Source organism: Phyllostomus hastatus, unplaced genomic scaffold, assembly GCF_019186645.2.
Source record: "Phyllostomus hastatus isolate PE091 unplaced genomic scaffold, TTU_PhHast_1.1 phas_scaffold_585, whole genome shotgun sequence".
Taxonomy (NCBI): Eukaryota; Metazoa; Chordata; class Mammalia; order Chiroptera; family Phyllostomidae; genus Phyllostomus; species Phyllostomus hastatus.
Window position 1 is genome coordinate 10943197 of NW_025334037.1, and position 16784 is coordinate 10959980.

The 16784-nt window shown below is 38.2% G+C and overlaps 1 protein-coding gene across 2 annotated transcripts in view; it reads left to right on the forward strand.

The window, feature by feature from the left end:
- NELL1 (neural EGFL like 1) overlaps positions 1-16784 on the forward strand; it is a 727165-nt gene that overhangs the window by 549872 nt on the left and 160509 nt on the right. For both annotated transcript variants that reach the window (XM_045825346.1, XM_045825347.1), the window contains exon 15: positions 706-801. In XM_045825346.1, the coding sequence (XP_045681302.1) occupies positions 706-801 (96 nt within the window). The remainder of the gene's footprint in view (positions 1-705; positions 802-16784) is intronic.

Below are 16784 nucleotides of genomic sequence, written 5' to 3' on the forward strand. Positions count from 1 at the left end.
GGTGTAACAAGGGGAACCAACCCAATCTGGGAAGGCTGCTAGCAGGGCTGTACTGGGGTGGGGATAATTTTGCAATGCTTATCAAAAGACTTAACATGCTCCACACTCTAAAACTCTATTTTCATATTGAAGCATTCTCCGTAAAAGAATAATTTGGGGTGTAAACATTGTAGCTATACTGACAAGGCATTGATTTTATTACAGAAATATTGGAACCATCTTAAATATTCAAAAATTAGTGGTTAGTTAAATGTATTGTTATCAAACATTGTATCTGCTCAGATCTTTAAAAAATAATGTAAAAATGTTTTTATTGTAATAAAGATGTTTACAGAAAAAAGTGGTTACAAAATAGCATTTAAAATGCCTTTGCCTTATCCTAATCCTATCCTTTGTGGTTACTCAATTTATCCTATTTGATTTCAAATATGTCAATAAAAATAACAGTAGTAACAGTAATTACCATTCATAGTAGTTACGGTTCAGCACATTTCAGCTCAGGGCTAAATATTTTACCTCCACTATTTCAACTGATCTCATGTGAAGTATTATTTATCTCTTTTTTGTGTACCAAACTTTTAAATATGTCAACACAGCTATGTATTTCCTGTGCAACAGAGAAAATTGTCACAACGCATGTGCTATTGAATGTGAGTTTCTTATTCCCATGTTATCTAATAACAATCTCTCCTTCTCTTGCAACAGCGTTCTGCGAAGAGGGCTGCAGATACGGTGGAACATGCGTGGCGCCTAACAAATGTGTCTGTCCTTCAGGATTCACAGGAAGCCACTGCGAGAAAGGTAACCTTAGCCCTTTTGAGGGGGTGGGGATGGGGAGAAAGTTTCAGAGAGAACCAAAGCTTGCTCTTTAGGACAGAGACTTCCAATGGTGGGCTGCAGCAATTTTTAAAACATGCCTAATACCTGACTATTTAGTCAGGGGCACTGCCCTCTTTTCCCTTAGATTGTCAAGTTTAAAAAAATGACAACTGCCAACACAACAAGAGCCCTCTGATGTGAGTGAATCTAAATTATACCTTTTTGGCGGGGGCGGGGGGTGTCACATCAAAAAATAGATTTTGGTGTGCCGCAGAATTTTAGCAATTAGCTTATGTGTGCCGTGAGATGAAAAAGGTTGGAAATTGCTGCTCTAGGAGGATATCTAGCATTGTGGGTTGACTTGTTTCATTACGTTTCACTGGGGGATGTAGCTCCCCAGAGTGGGTATTTTTGGATTACTGCATAATTGGCATTCTCCCTCTGAAAACAGAGCTTCATTTGGCCTCTTGTCAACACTCCTAATATAGCAAGTTTGTGCCTTTCTCCCCTATAGTTTGAAATGTGCCTTTTTAATGTTAATTGGAGATAAAGCTTGGCGAACTGACCTCCCCAATTATCAGCTATTGGGGGTAGCATCATGTACGACTATTAGAGTTATAACAATCTGCTGTGTCAACAGAATCTAAATTAGAACCACATGCTCCTTGCTTAAAAGCGCATTAAATAACTCCAGCAGCAGGTTTATTGGTGTGCTTGGGAGTTGTTCTAATATCAGTTTATTAAGAACATTATCGTTCCTGGTCCAGATAATATAAGTCAATTAGTATTTGTAAGATTCCATTATGTGCATCTTTCTATTTGCAGTAAATGTAGTGTTTACACTTGGTGCTAGTTGGGGAAATCAGTGCTCTTATTAATTGGGGGAGCCCTCTACCTGTGTACAAATTAAATTGGCCTTCAGTGCCAGTGTGCCAAAGTGTACATATATCCCGGTAATCAAGGGGTTTTTGCTGTGTAAAATTAAGTATTATTATGCATTGTATTTTTCTGAGTGTGGGATATCACACTTGATACTGCTCATAGTACAACATAAAATTGTGGATACATGATGATTTAGTCATTATTCCTATTATTTAGTGAGAAAGGGAGAGGAAGTCTTTAATGCCAAATATCTAAGCAAAACTCTGGTTTCCTTCATGTTGAAAGGCTTCTGAATTTAGATAATACGTGTTTTTAAATGATCCTATTTATTGTACCCCAATTTGTTCTACATATTACATCGCACTGCCTGGGTATTTATTTATAAGGCACCCAATCCTTTCAAAAACATGTCAACATTTAACTATGCAAATTATTCAACAAGGAAATCAACAAGCAACATGTGCACTGTTTCCATATTTTGTGATATCATTAATTAATCAAATTACATTCATTAAATAAAATTAATCAGTTTGTCCTCAAAAAGGACGTGTGAAAGAGCCAAGTACTGCCTCTGAGAGGCATGAGAGTTGCCACATGGAGCTGGAGAATTTTGCCAAAAGCAAACAAACTTAATGGTGGCTTAGTTCTGCAGTGCATTTGATTTTAATTAGGTTTTCTAAAGTAAAAAAAAAATACATTTAAAGGTTTCTTATTATTTCCTCTAGCCCTGCTATGCTTCCCTAAAATGAATATATGGGAATTAATGGGGACAGAATAGTGATGATAATAATGTTGATGATAACTGATACTACCAGTCATGTTAAACCATTTATTATGTACTAATTATGTGTCAGGTCTCTTAAATGCACATTTTAATATTAAGAATAAATTAAAACCCTGACGGATGTGGCTCAGTGGACTGGATGCCAGCCTGAGAGCTGAAGGGTCCCCAGTTTGACTCCAGGTCAGGGCACATGCCTGGATCGCAGGCCAGGTCCCCAGTTGGGGGTGTGCTAGAGGCAGCTGATAGTGTATCTCTCACATATTGCTGTTTTTCTCCCTCTCTTTCTTATCCCCATCCCCTCCCTATAAAAGTAAATAAATTAAAAAATGCTAAAAAAAAGCAAAACAAAAAAGAGACTATGTTCAAAAGATAAATACTATTACTTCTATGTTATAGATGGCAAAATAAAGCTTAGCTAAGTTCAGTAACTTCTGCAGTGCTACAGTCAACATTAGAACTGAGAATAAAATTCAAGTTACACCCACAAAGTCTGCATGGTAAAGCCTTGCAAGTTTCTCAAGGTAATGCATGGACTTCCTGTTGAAATCCAGATTCCTGGGAGATCACCCCAGACCTGGTAAATCGGAATATTTGGTGGAAGGTCCATGAATCCACACTTTCACCAAGCATCTCAGATGGCTCATTATACACTGGTTATTATTATATTATTGTGATATTTAACCAGACCCCCTACTCTAATGTTCTTATTCCTTCTACATTATAAAGAATTACAGTAGAATATTGACTTTAGAACTGGGCCAAGGAAAAATTAATTACGGTTTTTTATGGCTTATTGATTTGAATTATGTCTTTTTCTCTTCTCAGTAAGTGCTTTTTTGAATTAGTGCTTACATTCTGGTCCATAATCTGGAGCAAGAAAAGTGGAGATAAAGGAGAAAGTCAAGACCAGAGGGAAAAGTAAAATAGGGATAGGCAGGACATGGGTTCCTATATAAAAGTCAAAGTTAAGATTGAGTGTAGCATATTCTTGAGTTATTGCACAGTTATTATACAGTAAAAATTAAATAAAAGACAACAAGTTTTCTTTGTATATGATGCTATCTCCCATCAGTAGCAAAACCATTCCATTGAATATTGGCCAGTATTCTAATCCTATGAAGTTTTTTGTGGATAGGATAAAGTCCATATTTTCTAGTTTGTTGTGTGAAGGGATCGAGAAGAATTGTAGGAGAAATACTGACAAGCTTGTCCACATCTTGTCTGAATTACTTTGTCATGTTGATAATTAGCAACAAACACAAAGTTATTTTAATCGCCATTGAATAGTGATGCTAGATGCCTTGAGGATGAAGGTGCAAAGGAAGAACACAACTGTCTTGTAATTGTCTGTGGCGTGATCACACTAAATCTCTGATTTGCTTTGTTTTAGTTTCAGGGCTAAATAAATGGTCCCCTTTGAGCTACGTAGATTTGCTTATATTTAGTCCTCCCAGTGTTTCCCTTGGTCCTCCTGGTTACTGGTTTTATCCACTGCTTGTGATGCTTAGCCTTTCAGATTTCCAGTGCCATTAGTTAAATTTTTGAAATCACTTGTTAAAGAAGCAGCCTGTCTGGAGTTAGAAGTCCCACTTGTGTTTGGTATGTAACACAAAGATTGGAACAACGCTGCATTTATTTTATATTGATACGTTTTAGTAAACTTCTTATGATCTCACTTGAGATAAGCAAACATTTTTTAACTCTTGGTTTCTGAACAATATATTGTGTTGGTTCTTCTTACCCTTGGTTCTTCCTCTGTGCCCTTGGCTCTGGTATATGGTTTCACATTTAACATCAAGATGTATAAAGTGAGAGATGAGTAAGGAATCAGTAAGAAAGGTAGTTTTTCTACTCTTAGGATAGAAAAGGGCTGTTGCTAAATGTGTTCTTCTTAACCTGAGGGAATGGAAAGGATATCATGCCATGCTGACATAATGTAGCCAAGGGTAACTCCGAGTCTTCCTAGAGACTTTTCAAATGTAAAATCAAGGAGCTATGCTACATCCAGAAATATGTTGCCTACCATAAAACAGCAGACAGTCATCCTCTGAGAAGTCAGTCACACTGTTTTCTACATGGCAGTAAGCAAATTTGCAAGTGACAATAAGTAAAGATAAAATATAAAGTATTAACCTGGCTGGTGTGGCTCAGTGGATTGAGTGTGGACCTGCGAACCAAAGGGTCACTGGTTTGATTCCCAGTCAGGGCACATGTCGGGGTTGCAGGTCAGGTCCCCAGTAGAGGGCGTGTGAGAGGCAACTGAACATTGATCTTTCTCTCCATCTGTTTCTCCTTCCCTTCTCCTCTCTCTAAAAATAGATAAATGAAATATTTTTTTAAATAAAGTCATTTTAAAAAGAAATACAAAGTATTAAACTATGCCTAGTTAGGAGTTTCTTAACCTTGGCACTTTTGACATTTCAGAAGGGAAAATTCTTTGTTGTGGAGAGCTGTCCCATACACTGTGGGATGCTTAGCAGCATCACTGGACTCTACCCACTAAATACCATTAGTACTCTGACCCCCAGTCATGACAACCGAAACTATCTCCTGACATTGCCAAATACCTTCTGAGAGCCAAAATCACTGTATTGACAATGCCGGGCCTAGATGTAGCATTTTAAAGTCTTAAAATGCGTGTGTATGTGTACGTGCACAGACATATATGATCAGTAACTGTCAGTATTATTTGATGACAAACCAATTTTTGTAGACAAAAAGCATTTTCAATGCATCTCTGGCATTTTTAGAAGTGCTTAGGGTTATTGTTGTATTTAGAAAATTCTTGGGCATTCATGAGCTAGGAACTGGCTGCTATCCATCACATGCTGTATGGGGCACATCTTCTTATGGTCCCAGAGACCAGGCTGTGAAGCTGGGCCTGTTCTATGTCTACTGTCTCCTGTTCATGTAGTGAACTTGTGGATCTTCTGATCCTACCCAAGGACCATGTGACTCTAACCCTTGTATTCTCCTGAAGGAAGAAAAAAATCCTTTATCCTTTTTTTTAGAGAACAGTTTTCAATGTATATAGTAAGATGATAATCTTATTTTCTCTAAAGTGCTTTTCTTTTCATTTGCATCTCTCTGATGGCTAGTGATGCTGAGCATCCTTTCATGTGTCTCTGGGCCTTCTGTATGTCTTCCTTGGAGAAGCGTCTGTTCAGGTCCTTTGACCATTTTTTAATTGGATTGTCTGTCTTCCTGAACTAGAGTCATGTGAGTTCTTTATATATTTTAGAAACCAAACCCTTGTCCAAGGTATCATTGGCAAAAAGACAAATATCATGTGATGTCACCTATAAGTGGAACCTAATCAACAAACAAACAAGCAGGCAAAATATAACCAGAAACATTGAAATAAAGGACAAAGTGACAGTAACCAGAGGGGAGGATGGGGAAGAATAATGGGGGAAAATAGGGGAAGGTCCATCAAGGAACATGCATAAAAGACACATGGACAAAGCCAAAGGGGGTGTAGGTTCAAGGGTGGGAGGTGGGGATGGGTGGTGTGGGGAGCTGTGGTGGGGTGAAAATGGAGACAACTGTATTTGAACAACAATAAAAATAAATAAACTGCTTTTCTTGATGACAAGACTTTTCAATTAGCCACTTTTAGTAGGAGTGTCCACTGCAAATAAAGCAAGATGGCTGTTTGTGAGGGTGTAGACAAGACAGCAAATTTTACTACATTTTCTACTTGTATGTGAATTTTAAACTGTGTAAAGGCGGTTGTGTAGACATGAGGGACCCACAACCAGTGCCTTGTGAATGATAGTGGGAGAGCTGGACAAAACTAGTCGAGCTATTGCTTAGACCATAGTGTAGTATAAAACAATTAGTGAAGTGCAAGCTGGTATCATAAAAATAACAGACCTTGACTTTTCCCACATTTGAAATGGATTCATTTCCCACATTTGAAATGGGTTCATTTATTGTAAATATCATTCAATAAACTTGAGTCTCCAAGCCTTTCTGAAATATGTTAAATATCTGATCAAGAATATTCTGGAAATCAATAACAACAAAGTTTAGCAGCATTACCCATTTATAATGTAATCTCCAGTAGTTATTTTGTCTATTTTGATGATGTGAATTTTTTCAACTTTCTACAATAAATTGTTTGTAATAAAAAGTGATTTTTTAAAGCTTAAAATTAAGAAAGCATAGAAGTCATGAAAAGAATTTCCTTTTCCCAAGTTCCTGAGGATCTTAGAACCTTTCTTAAAGGGAAATGACATTTTACTAAATATTTTTTCTGTTTTTTTTGCAAGTCCATGGTCCTCCATGGACTTGCAAATATGTAGACAGAGGTAATAGTTTGTCTTGAGCCTATTATGCATCCACCAGGTACAAAGAATGGTCAGAAACAAAGACTTCTATATTCTTCCACATTTTAAATCTTGCCCTCATTTTGAGGGATTTCTACTGGTGTTCATCTGACTTCAGTTGCTCTGCCCATCCCTGTTTCGGGGAAAATTTTTAAGAGTGTTTAAGGAGGTAGATAATAACTCCATTCTGTTACTGGAAGAACAAATATTTCTTCTGTTTCCTCCCCAGCTCTTGCAGCACTGTAGGAGAAGGCATCTGGGAAGGGAAGGAGTATAAATGTGGGTCTTCAGCATCTTAGCAGTCTGGAGATTTATTTACCTTCTCTCGACATGAACTTTCTGGTTGTCTGGCACATGGAGGTGGCAGCTTCCATTTTTAACATTGTGTTGTTGCGGTGCAGTTAACAGATGCCCAGAAAAGAGTGAGCAGTGCTTTGGTGGCATCATTTACAAAGGAAAATATGAGAATTTGAGGTCTGAGTTGTTCATCCATTTGAAACCACCAAAAAAGAATGCACGCAGATGCTCTTTTACATTTTCATTAAAGTTATTGGAGTGTGGATTTGTTTGAGGAGCTGCTCCCCGCACTGGATCTTTGCAGAAGTACAGAATGGCAGCGGAGGGGTATTGCACTGGAGCATGAGAGGAGCTTGCCTTGAGTTTAGCTGCCAAACCTAGAGTACCTTGCTCAGGGCCCCCTTCCTTTCCTCAGTTCTACCCCCTCCACTTTCTTCGTTAAGCTGTGATGGAGAAATTGACCTGAAAATCCAATACATTGCCTATGGCTCTGGATTAGAGTTGTCACTTGACTCTCAAAGCTACTTGGAACTGCTTAAAAACCCTGTTGCTTTTAAAAAAATATTTTTAAATGTCTCAATTACAGTTGACATACAATATTGTATTAGTTTCAGATGTGCAACATAGTGATTAGGCATTTATATAACTTATAAAGTGATCACCTCAGTAGTCGAGTACACATCTGACACCACTCAGTTTTTACAATATTATTATCTAAATTCTCTGTGCTGTTCTTTACCTCCCCATGGCTATTTTTGTAACTGGCAATTTGTACTTTTTAATCCCTTTATCTTTTTCACCTATCCCCTCAACCCCCCTTCATCTGGCAACCATCAAACGTATGAGGACACGTGTAAGTGTTATTAGCCAGTCATTAGTGGGATTGGGGTTCTAACCCATGTATGACTGAATCCATATTTCATGCACCTTCCAGTACCACATGCCTCTTGATTACATTATCTGTGTACAGGGCAAATTAAACCTAATGGATTACGTGGGAAGCCAAATAAATTATGCTTTCCTGTGAGTAATGAGCCATAATTTTCTACTTGATTATGTACATTGTTTTACATCTTCCTCTCATCATCTTTATTGTGCCTAAGGCAAGAAGAGAGAAAAAAGAGTAGGGGCTAAGAGCACAATCTCTGAAGCCATGCTAGCTCAGACTAAGTTGGGGTTCCACTATTTACTAGAATCTATGATGGTGGATCAGATATATGTGATGGCTGCAGGCTTCAGTTTGCCACTAAAAAGAGGATATCAGTATTACCTACCTCATAATATTGTAGTGAAATTAAATGATAGTCTCTTTAAATCACTTGGTAGAGTCCTGACCAAGTAGCTCAGTTGGTCAGAGGATTGTTCTGATACCCCAAGGTTGTGGGTTTGATCACCCGTCAGGGCACATACAGACATAAACCAATGGATGTATAAATGAATGGAACAACAAACTGATGATACACCCTCCCTATCTGTCTCTTTTTTCCCCACTAATAAATTTAAAAAACTTTTTTTTCTTAAATCACCTGGTAGAGTGCCTAGCAAACATTAGGTGTTTAGACATGACTTCTATTGTTGAATCTATTCTCAATTTACTGGGTGATAAAATTGAGACTCAAATAGTGGTTCCCAAAGACACTCCTCAGGTGAACGGTGGAGCTATGCCTTGCATCCCTTTTCTACTGCTGAAGCCTCTCTGTTCTTTCTACCAGCTTTTATGGCCTCTCACTACACTGCTCCAATGTCAACTGTTTTTATTCATGACTTCTTTACTAATTGATATTCTCTCTGTTCCTGTAAGCATTTATGTAATTTCCTGTCAAGCTAATAATCCATCTTTGTTTATGCACCAGACTTTTGCTCTAGGGAAAGTGAGTTAATTCAGCACCTGTAATGGTGGCATGTATAACTTAGGTATCTCCCTTGGGAGGGATTTTTATTTTGGCTATTGTTTATTTCCTGTTTCTTGGAGTTGAAACTGAAGATTTAACACTGAGTTCTCTCTGTCTTACTGAGAGCAGAGGCAGCTTTGTCCACAGGCAGACCTGAGGCCTCACTGCCAAGGCCACCCTGCTCGTTCTTCTGCAGGTATTTTCTTGTTCCTTTGTCGATTGCTCAAATTCACTTAACACAAACATTCTGGTTTTTTTTTACTGTTATTTAATATATTTTTATTGTATTTTTTCATTACCGGCTAGTCCCCTTATGCTCCCCTCTCCTCCTCAATCCCCACTTGTTGTCCATCATGTCCATGAGCTCTTTTTGCTTTTTGCTCAACACTGCCCCCCCCTCCCCTCCAGCACTGAGAACAGTGCTGTCAGCCGGCTCTCTATCTATGAGTCTGTCTCTATTTTGCTTGTTAGTTCAGTTTGTTCATGAGATTCCACATAGGAGTGAAATCATGTGGTATTTGTCTTTCTCTGAGTGGCTTAGTTCACTTAGCATAATGTTCTCCAGGCCATAGTAAACAAAACAGCATGGTACTGTCATAAAAAAACAGACACAAAGATCAAAGGAACAGAATAGAGAGCCCAGAAATAAACCAACACTATTACAGTCCATTAATATTCAACAGAGGGAGCAAGTACATGCAATGGGCTAAAGATAGTTTACAATAAATTATGTTGGGAAAATTGGACAGATACGTGCAGAAACATGAAACTAGACCACCTTCTTATACCACACAAAAATACATTCAAAATAGATCAAAGACTTAAATGTTAGGCCTGAAGCCAGAAAAATTGTAGAAGAAAACATAGGCCGCAAAATCTTGGACATTGCTCATAGCAATATTTTAGCAGATATATCTCCCCAGGAAGGAGAACAAAAAAAAAACATAAACAAAAGGGGCTACATCAAACTGAAAAGCTTTTGCACAGCAAAGGAAAATAGCAACAAAATAAAAAAACAACAAACAGAATGGGAGAACGTATTTGCTGATACATCTCATAAGGGGTTTGTATCCAAAATTTATAAAGAACTTAACAAAGCTCAACACCAAAATCCAAACAACCCAATTAAAAAATGGAGAAAGGACTTGAATAGACACTTCTCCAAGGAGGACACGTGGATGGCCAACAGAGATATGAAAAGATGCTCAACATCACTAATTATCAGAGAAATGAACATTAAAACCACACTGAGATACCATCTCATACCTGTCAGAATGGCTGTTATCAATAAGTCAACAAACAAATGCTGACAAGGATGTGGAGAAAGGGGAACCCTTTTGCACTATTGGTGGGCATGCAGAGTGGTGCAGCTACTGTGGAAAGCAGTATAGAAATGACTCAAAAAATTATAAATGTATTTGCTTTTTGACCCAGCAGTCCTACTTCTGAGAATATACCCAAAGATACATAAAACACAAATTCAAAAGAACATAAGCACCCCTATATTCATTGCAGCATTGTTTACAATCGCCACGATATGGAAGCAGCCCAAGTGTCCATCAGTAGATGAGTGGATAAAACAACTATGGGGCATTTACACAATGGAATACTACTCAGATGTAAAGAAGGAGAAAATTCTGCCATTTGTGACAGTATGGATGGACCAGGAGAACATTACATTAAGTGAAATAAGCCAGTCAGAGAAAGACGAATACCCTATGATTTTACTCCTATGTGGAATCTAATGAACAAATTGATCTAACAAGGAAAATGGGGACAGACTTATAGGTGGAGAGCAGGATGACAGCTAGTGGGGGTTGGAGGTTAGGGGGTGGAGGGATTGGGCAAAAAGGAAAAAGGACTCATGGACATGGACAACAGTGTGGTGATTGCTGGGGGAAGGGAGGTATAAGAGGACTAAATGGTAGTGGAGAAAAAAGACAATAAAGATTAAATAAATAATAAAAAATTAGAACAAAATTAGAACAAAAACAATACCGCCTCATTAGAAAATTTTTAAATATTTCCCGGTGCCTGGTGAGTACTCTACAAGCACTGCACATCCCTGAGTAGAACCGGCACACGTGATATGATTCTAGCTTACCCACACACACACACACACACTGCACACAGGAAGGGGCACTGGGAGGGTTTTGCTCTCGCTCTGCCTTACCAGGTCCTTGTGTGGCTTGAGATGTTTCATGACAAAATATAGTATCATTTCAGTTATTAATTTGATATTGTATGAAAGCTACCATTTTTGGCCAAACTTTCAGGAAAAAAAGCTTTTGTTTTAATTTTTAATTCAATTATTTATTTATTTATATTTAGAAACAAAACTGATTATCATATTACAGGGTATTTCACATATGGCTATCATTATTGCTTTCTAGAGTTATACTTTTAACACATACTCATAAATGAAAGAATTGAAAGCATTTGTATAGGTACAGAATTAATACTACCCATGTATAATGTATGTCCTTATTTTTTCTCTCAAAATATGGCAAAAAAGTGCGCATTATACACAGCAAAATATGGTACATAAAAACTTTTGCCTCCCCACTCATTAGCCTGCCACAGTCTGAAACATCTACAGTAAGCAGGATTCGTGGATAGTTTTCCCTTGTTTTTTCTTTCAGTATCTTATTTTAAAATTCACAGGTGTCATGATCTTACCCAGGATGAGAGGCTTTTATGGGAAGAGAATAAGGTATCACGTGACTGACCTTCTAGCATGGAGGTCGTCTGGGTGGAAGGTGTGACTATTGCTGCCTCTTCCTTTGTGAGGTGCTTTGTTGAGGGTCTTTGATCCCCGGGGCTTGATGTGGACAAAGCTTTTATCCTTCTGTAGCTCTGAGCCTGTGCAGGTCTACTTCTCTGTTGTGGCTCATTTGTGCTGAAAGATTCACACATGATTAGGGAGCAGCTCTTTTATGGGACCCCCCCGCCCCCCACACATACACCCACCAACCACAATCCACTCAAATACAGGCTTCTCTTTATATGGTATTTTTATTTTTGCTCTGCTGTGTGACTGAGGCAGCCCAGGACCTATGCACTGACCTTCACACTGCAAAGGGCTGAGTCAGATACTAGTTGCTGTGCCTTACACTGTCCAGGGGACATTTCTAGGTGTGCCTGATGTTTATGACCTTGGATTATGTTTACAGAGGAAATTCTTCCCTCTCTTTTCTAATAAAACGTGACCTGGAGTTGGCAGCATGCCAAACAGCTTTCTTTAATGAAGTCATCACTTTTGGCCTCATCAACATCTCTTGCTGAATTTCTAGGGCTTTGTTTACAGATCTGGAAGGTGGTTAATGGCTAGTGGTTCATGTAAGCACAACTGAATATAGAGTGTTTTAAAGGTAGTCTAGCACCCAGCTTTGGAGTATGCGAGTCCTTAATACATTGTTATCTACCAGAATTCGGACATGGGGACAGTCCACCTCTAATATCCTATTCCATTTGGTAATAGGATATTATCAATAAATATGTGATAAGTGAATAAATGAATGAGTACAGATAGGGACCTTGAATTTCACATGGTCTACTCTTTTCATTTTATAGATCACAAGCTATAATAACTCCAATTTAAATCTCATTTAAAAGGCACCTAAGTTAAAGTATATCATACTGAGGCTAGAGGCAAAAAATGCCATTAAGAAGAATGCCATTAATAAGAATAATAGAGAAATGTTGTGTATTTTTAGTGGGGTTGTCAGTAGGCCTTTCTAGAAGCAAAGCAAAGGGAGCCAATCTTTATAATATGTTGGCATTCCCATCAAACACATGAAAGCTATTAGGGATTACCTTGCCTAGTTAGTAAAGCAGAAAATAATTTCTCACTATTTAGATGACAAGAAGTTCTCACTTCCCATCAGGCAAGCTCATTCAATTGGACTGTGCAAATCAGGAGTTTGGTTCATACACTCATTTTTAATTTTATGCCCTGGGGAGTGCAGACATCACTCTAATTTGAAGCATGATGGCTAAACAGAAAGGAAATCCACATTTCTGTGAAAATACGAACAGTTGGAGCCCAGCAATGACAAAGTTTTCCTTGGTAACTGGTATCCATGAATTCTTTGTATCCAAGAATAGGCGCTGCACTGTTAACCATGTGGAAAGAGACTAATCAAAGCCAGTAGACTGAAGGAGAAGGACTATAACTCTTAGGATTTGCATCATTCTCTCCTAATAGGATTCACTGATTAGAAAAGGTAGTGGCCTGAAAACGCTCACTTGGGTCCAAAATATGATGAATCAAACATCAAGATCTGTGCATTCACTTTGGCCGTGGCTTGGTGGACCACTGTGGTTTTAGAGAATTCTCTAATTTAAGGGGACCTTTAAGTTATCTACGGGTGACTGGAATTTAAACTTAGCAGATTTGGTCCATGAGGGGAAATTCTGGAAAATGATTTTAATAAAAATATTTCACTAAGAAAACCTTCCAGTATTTTTGCAGTGCTTATAAGATAAAGTCCAAATCCCATGGAGAACAATATATATGAGACCAATCCTGTGATTGGTTTCTGCCTGCCTCTCCAGCTTTATCTCCTACTTTTCCTTCACACACATCTAAAATTCCCACCCATTCTAACTACTGTTCAGTGTAATTCACCTTAATTTTTCAAATCTCTGAGTTTTTGTTTGTAATGTTCTCTCTGCCTCAAACACACATAACAGACTTATATGTTGATTACAAATATGTGGTATTTAAAATAATAGAAGAGATTGGTGATTGAAGGTCTCCAATAAACTAGAATGCTCTTGATCTTCTTTCTCTCAAATTGCTCCTCCTATGGTCTTCCTCATTCCGGTTGGCAACAAAATCTGCCTTTCACATTTTCTGGATCAGGATCTTGAAATCTTCCTTGACTTTTCCTTTCTTTTGCACTGTACATCCAAATCCTTGCTGTGCCTTCAAAATATATCTAGCCTTGGCTGGTGTGGCTCAGTTGGTTGGAGTGTTATCCCATAAACTGAAAGGTCACAGGTTCGATTCCCAGTCAGGGCACATTTGTGGGTTATGTGTTCAGTGCCCAGTCTGGGTGGGTACCAATTGATGTTTCTCTCTCTTACTTATTTGTCTGTCTGTCTGTCTGTCTCTTTTTCTCTGTGTCTCTCTCTCCCTCTCTCTTTTTCTATTTCTCTCTCCCTTTCCCTTCCTCCCTCTCTCTAAAATCAATAGGCATGTCCTTGGGTGAGAATAAAATATATATTTTATATATACCTAGAATCTACACTTCATGTGATCTCTACCCCTACCACTCTTGCACATGACATCCTCATCTGTGATCCAGATTGATGTGAAAACCTCCTGACTCATCTCTCCTCCACTGCCGTATAACTAGTCTCTTTCAGCACAGTAATCAAAGGGACATTGTTTACAAAAGAAGTCAGACCCAGCTACTCTTCTGCTTCAGATTCTCCATGCTCCTTATTGTCACTCAGTAGAAGTTAAAGCCATTGCAATGGCCTGCAAAACTCTACATGCTCTGGGCCCCCTTCCCTGTTTCTTCTCTGCCATGGGCATTCCTGTGCTGCCTGTCCTGTAGACCTTCCCTTCCCATCTCCATGATTTTCCTAGAACTTGCCAGTCCTGTTTCACTTACCGCTGGGTTTGCTTGGGATTTTCAGGGTCAGCTCCCTCCTGTCCTTTACGTCCTTCAGGTGTTATCTCCTCAGAGAGAGCCTCACCCTTAGTTAAGGGTGACGCATCTCCTCCTCTTCCTCCTTGACACTGCTGCATTGTTTTCAGAGCAGTTACCCTTCTCTGAATGCAATAATGCTTAGTGTGTGTGTGGTTTGACTGCCTACCCATAATGTAAACTCCCTGAAGGCAAGGTGACTTTGTGTTATTATTGCCACTGTGGCTCCACGGTTCAGGGAGGGTGCCCAGAAGTTGAATAAATAGATAACTTAATAGGAATCTCTTTTAGTTTTTGTGTTAGTTCCAAAGCCACGATACTGTCATGATGATATGTCTTGGGAAGCACGGTCAATTATTGCTGTCAATCACACACTTCATCCCTGGTATTTTTGGATCATATGTAGTCAGAGTTACCCTTGATTTTTCCTTCTCCCTCACTTTCCCATCTAATCAATCACCACAGTCTGTCTATTTTCTCCATTCTGCTGCCTCATCTACACCGCTGTCCATTGTTTTTCATCTGGAATGGCAACAGAAGGCGAGTCTCCAGACTGCAAGTCCTGTTTCTCCCTCACAAAAAATGTCCATCCTGCATTGCAGCTGATATAATACCTAAAAATCAAATTATTTTCTTGCTGAAAAACCTTAATGGTTTCCCGTGCCCTTGGAATAAACTCCAGCTGAAACAGTTATTGATGACCTGTCCCCCATACAGTTGCAATCAGCGCTCCTCCCGCACTGAAAGTGGTCAGGTTCTCTCAGAGCAGCAGTTGTCCTGCTCGGGCCTCTGCCTGGGATATTCCCTCTGCAGGGAATGCTTTGGCTTCCTGTTACCTACTTTCCTTTGCACATCACCCCCGCTACCCCACCTTCCCTTGTCTCCTCACATGGATCTTAGGTTTTTCCTCAGGAATACTTTCAGACTCTTTAATAAGGATAAGTGCTCTCCCCTGTGTTCCATATCACCCTGGTTTTCTCTTTCATACAATACAATGTGTCACATTTAGTTGCATATGTGTTTTTTATCCCCTTTCTTCCTACCATTCATCTTTGTAGCATAGCCAGTATATATGTTTAACTTCTCTAAGTGAGCTATGGGATTAACTATTATTACTTCTGTTACACAAAACTTGCCGTCCCTGGATTTAATGATTTTGTTATTGTTGCTCATTTTATTTTTTTCTCATTTTGTTATTGTTGCTCATTTTATTTTTTTGTTCAATCTCCCTGTTTTCTGAATATTATTTATTTCTCCTTTTTTGGATTATACCCTTCTTTTTACAGAATTTTCAATTAGTTTCTTCAGAAAGAGTGCGTAGATGATCCATTGTTCAAATATTGCACATCTGAAGAAGTTTTTACACACCCTTACACACCCTTTGTATTTACTTGATAATTTGGATGGTTATAAAATTGTATAATAAGCAGGATTATTCATAAGAATATTGTAGGAATAACTATTGTCATTTTTTCCAATGTAAATTTTGACAAATGTAGTTCCATTTTATTCTTGATCATTTGTAAGATACCTACTTTACGCTTTCTGGAAAATTGTGTCTCCTTTTTAAACCTTAGTGTTATAAGAGTTGTTGATGAAGTACCTTTGTGAGGGTCTGTGTATTAAACCAATGTTCTGGGCACATTGAAGAGCCTTTGAATTTGGGAATTCCTGGTTTCATTTTTGGGATTTAAATAAAATCATTGGATAATTTACTACCCTGCATTTTTTGTTCTTTATTTTTTATTATTTTGTTGACTGATTTTTAGATTGGTCTTTTAATTGTTTGATTACATCTGCCTCAATTTTTATCTTTTTATTTTTTGTTCTTTTTGGAGGTATTTAGAAGAGATATTTTATCAACCTTTATCTTCCTAAGATTTGTTCTTCATTTCTGATATTCCATTTTATTGTTGTTTTCTGAATGCTATGTTTTTATGGTTTGCAGTTCTTGTAGATGGTATATCTTCTTTGATGTTTCTGCATATACAATAGCAAGAACATTTTTAAGTAGTCTTATTGCTTAATAGAGTTTGATTTGTATAAGTTGATGTTTTCTGCTACTTTGTTTTTGTTTTTGCCTTTTGTCTAACATGCCAGTAGCTTTGGCTATCTGTTC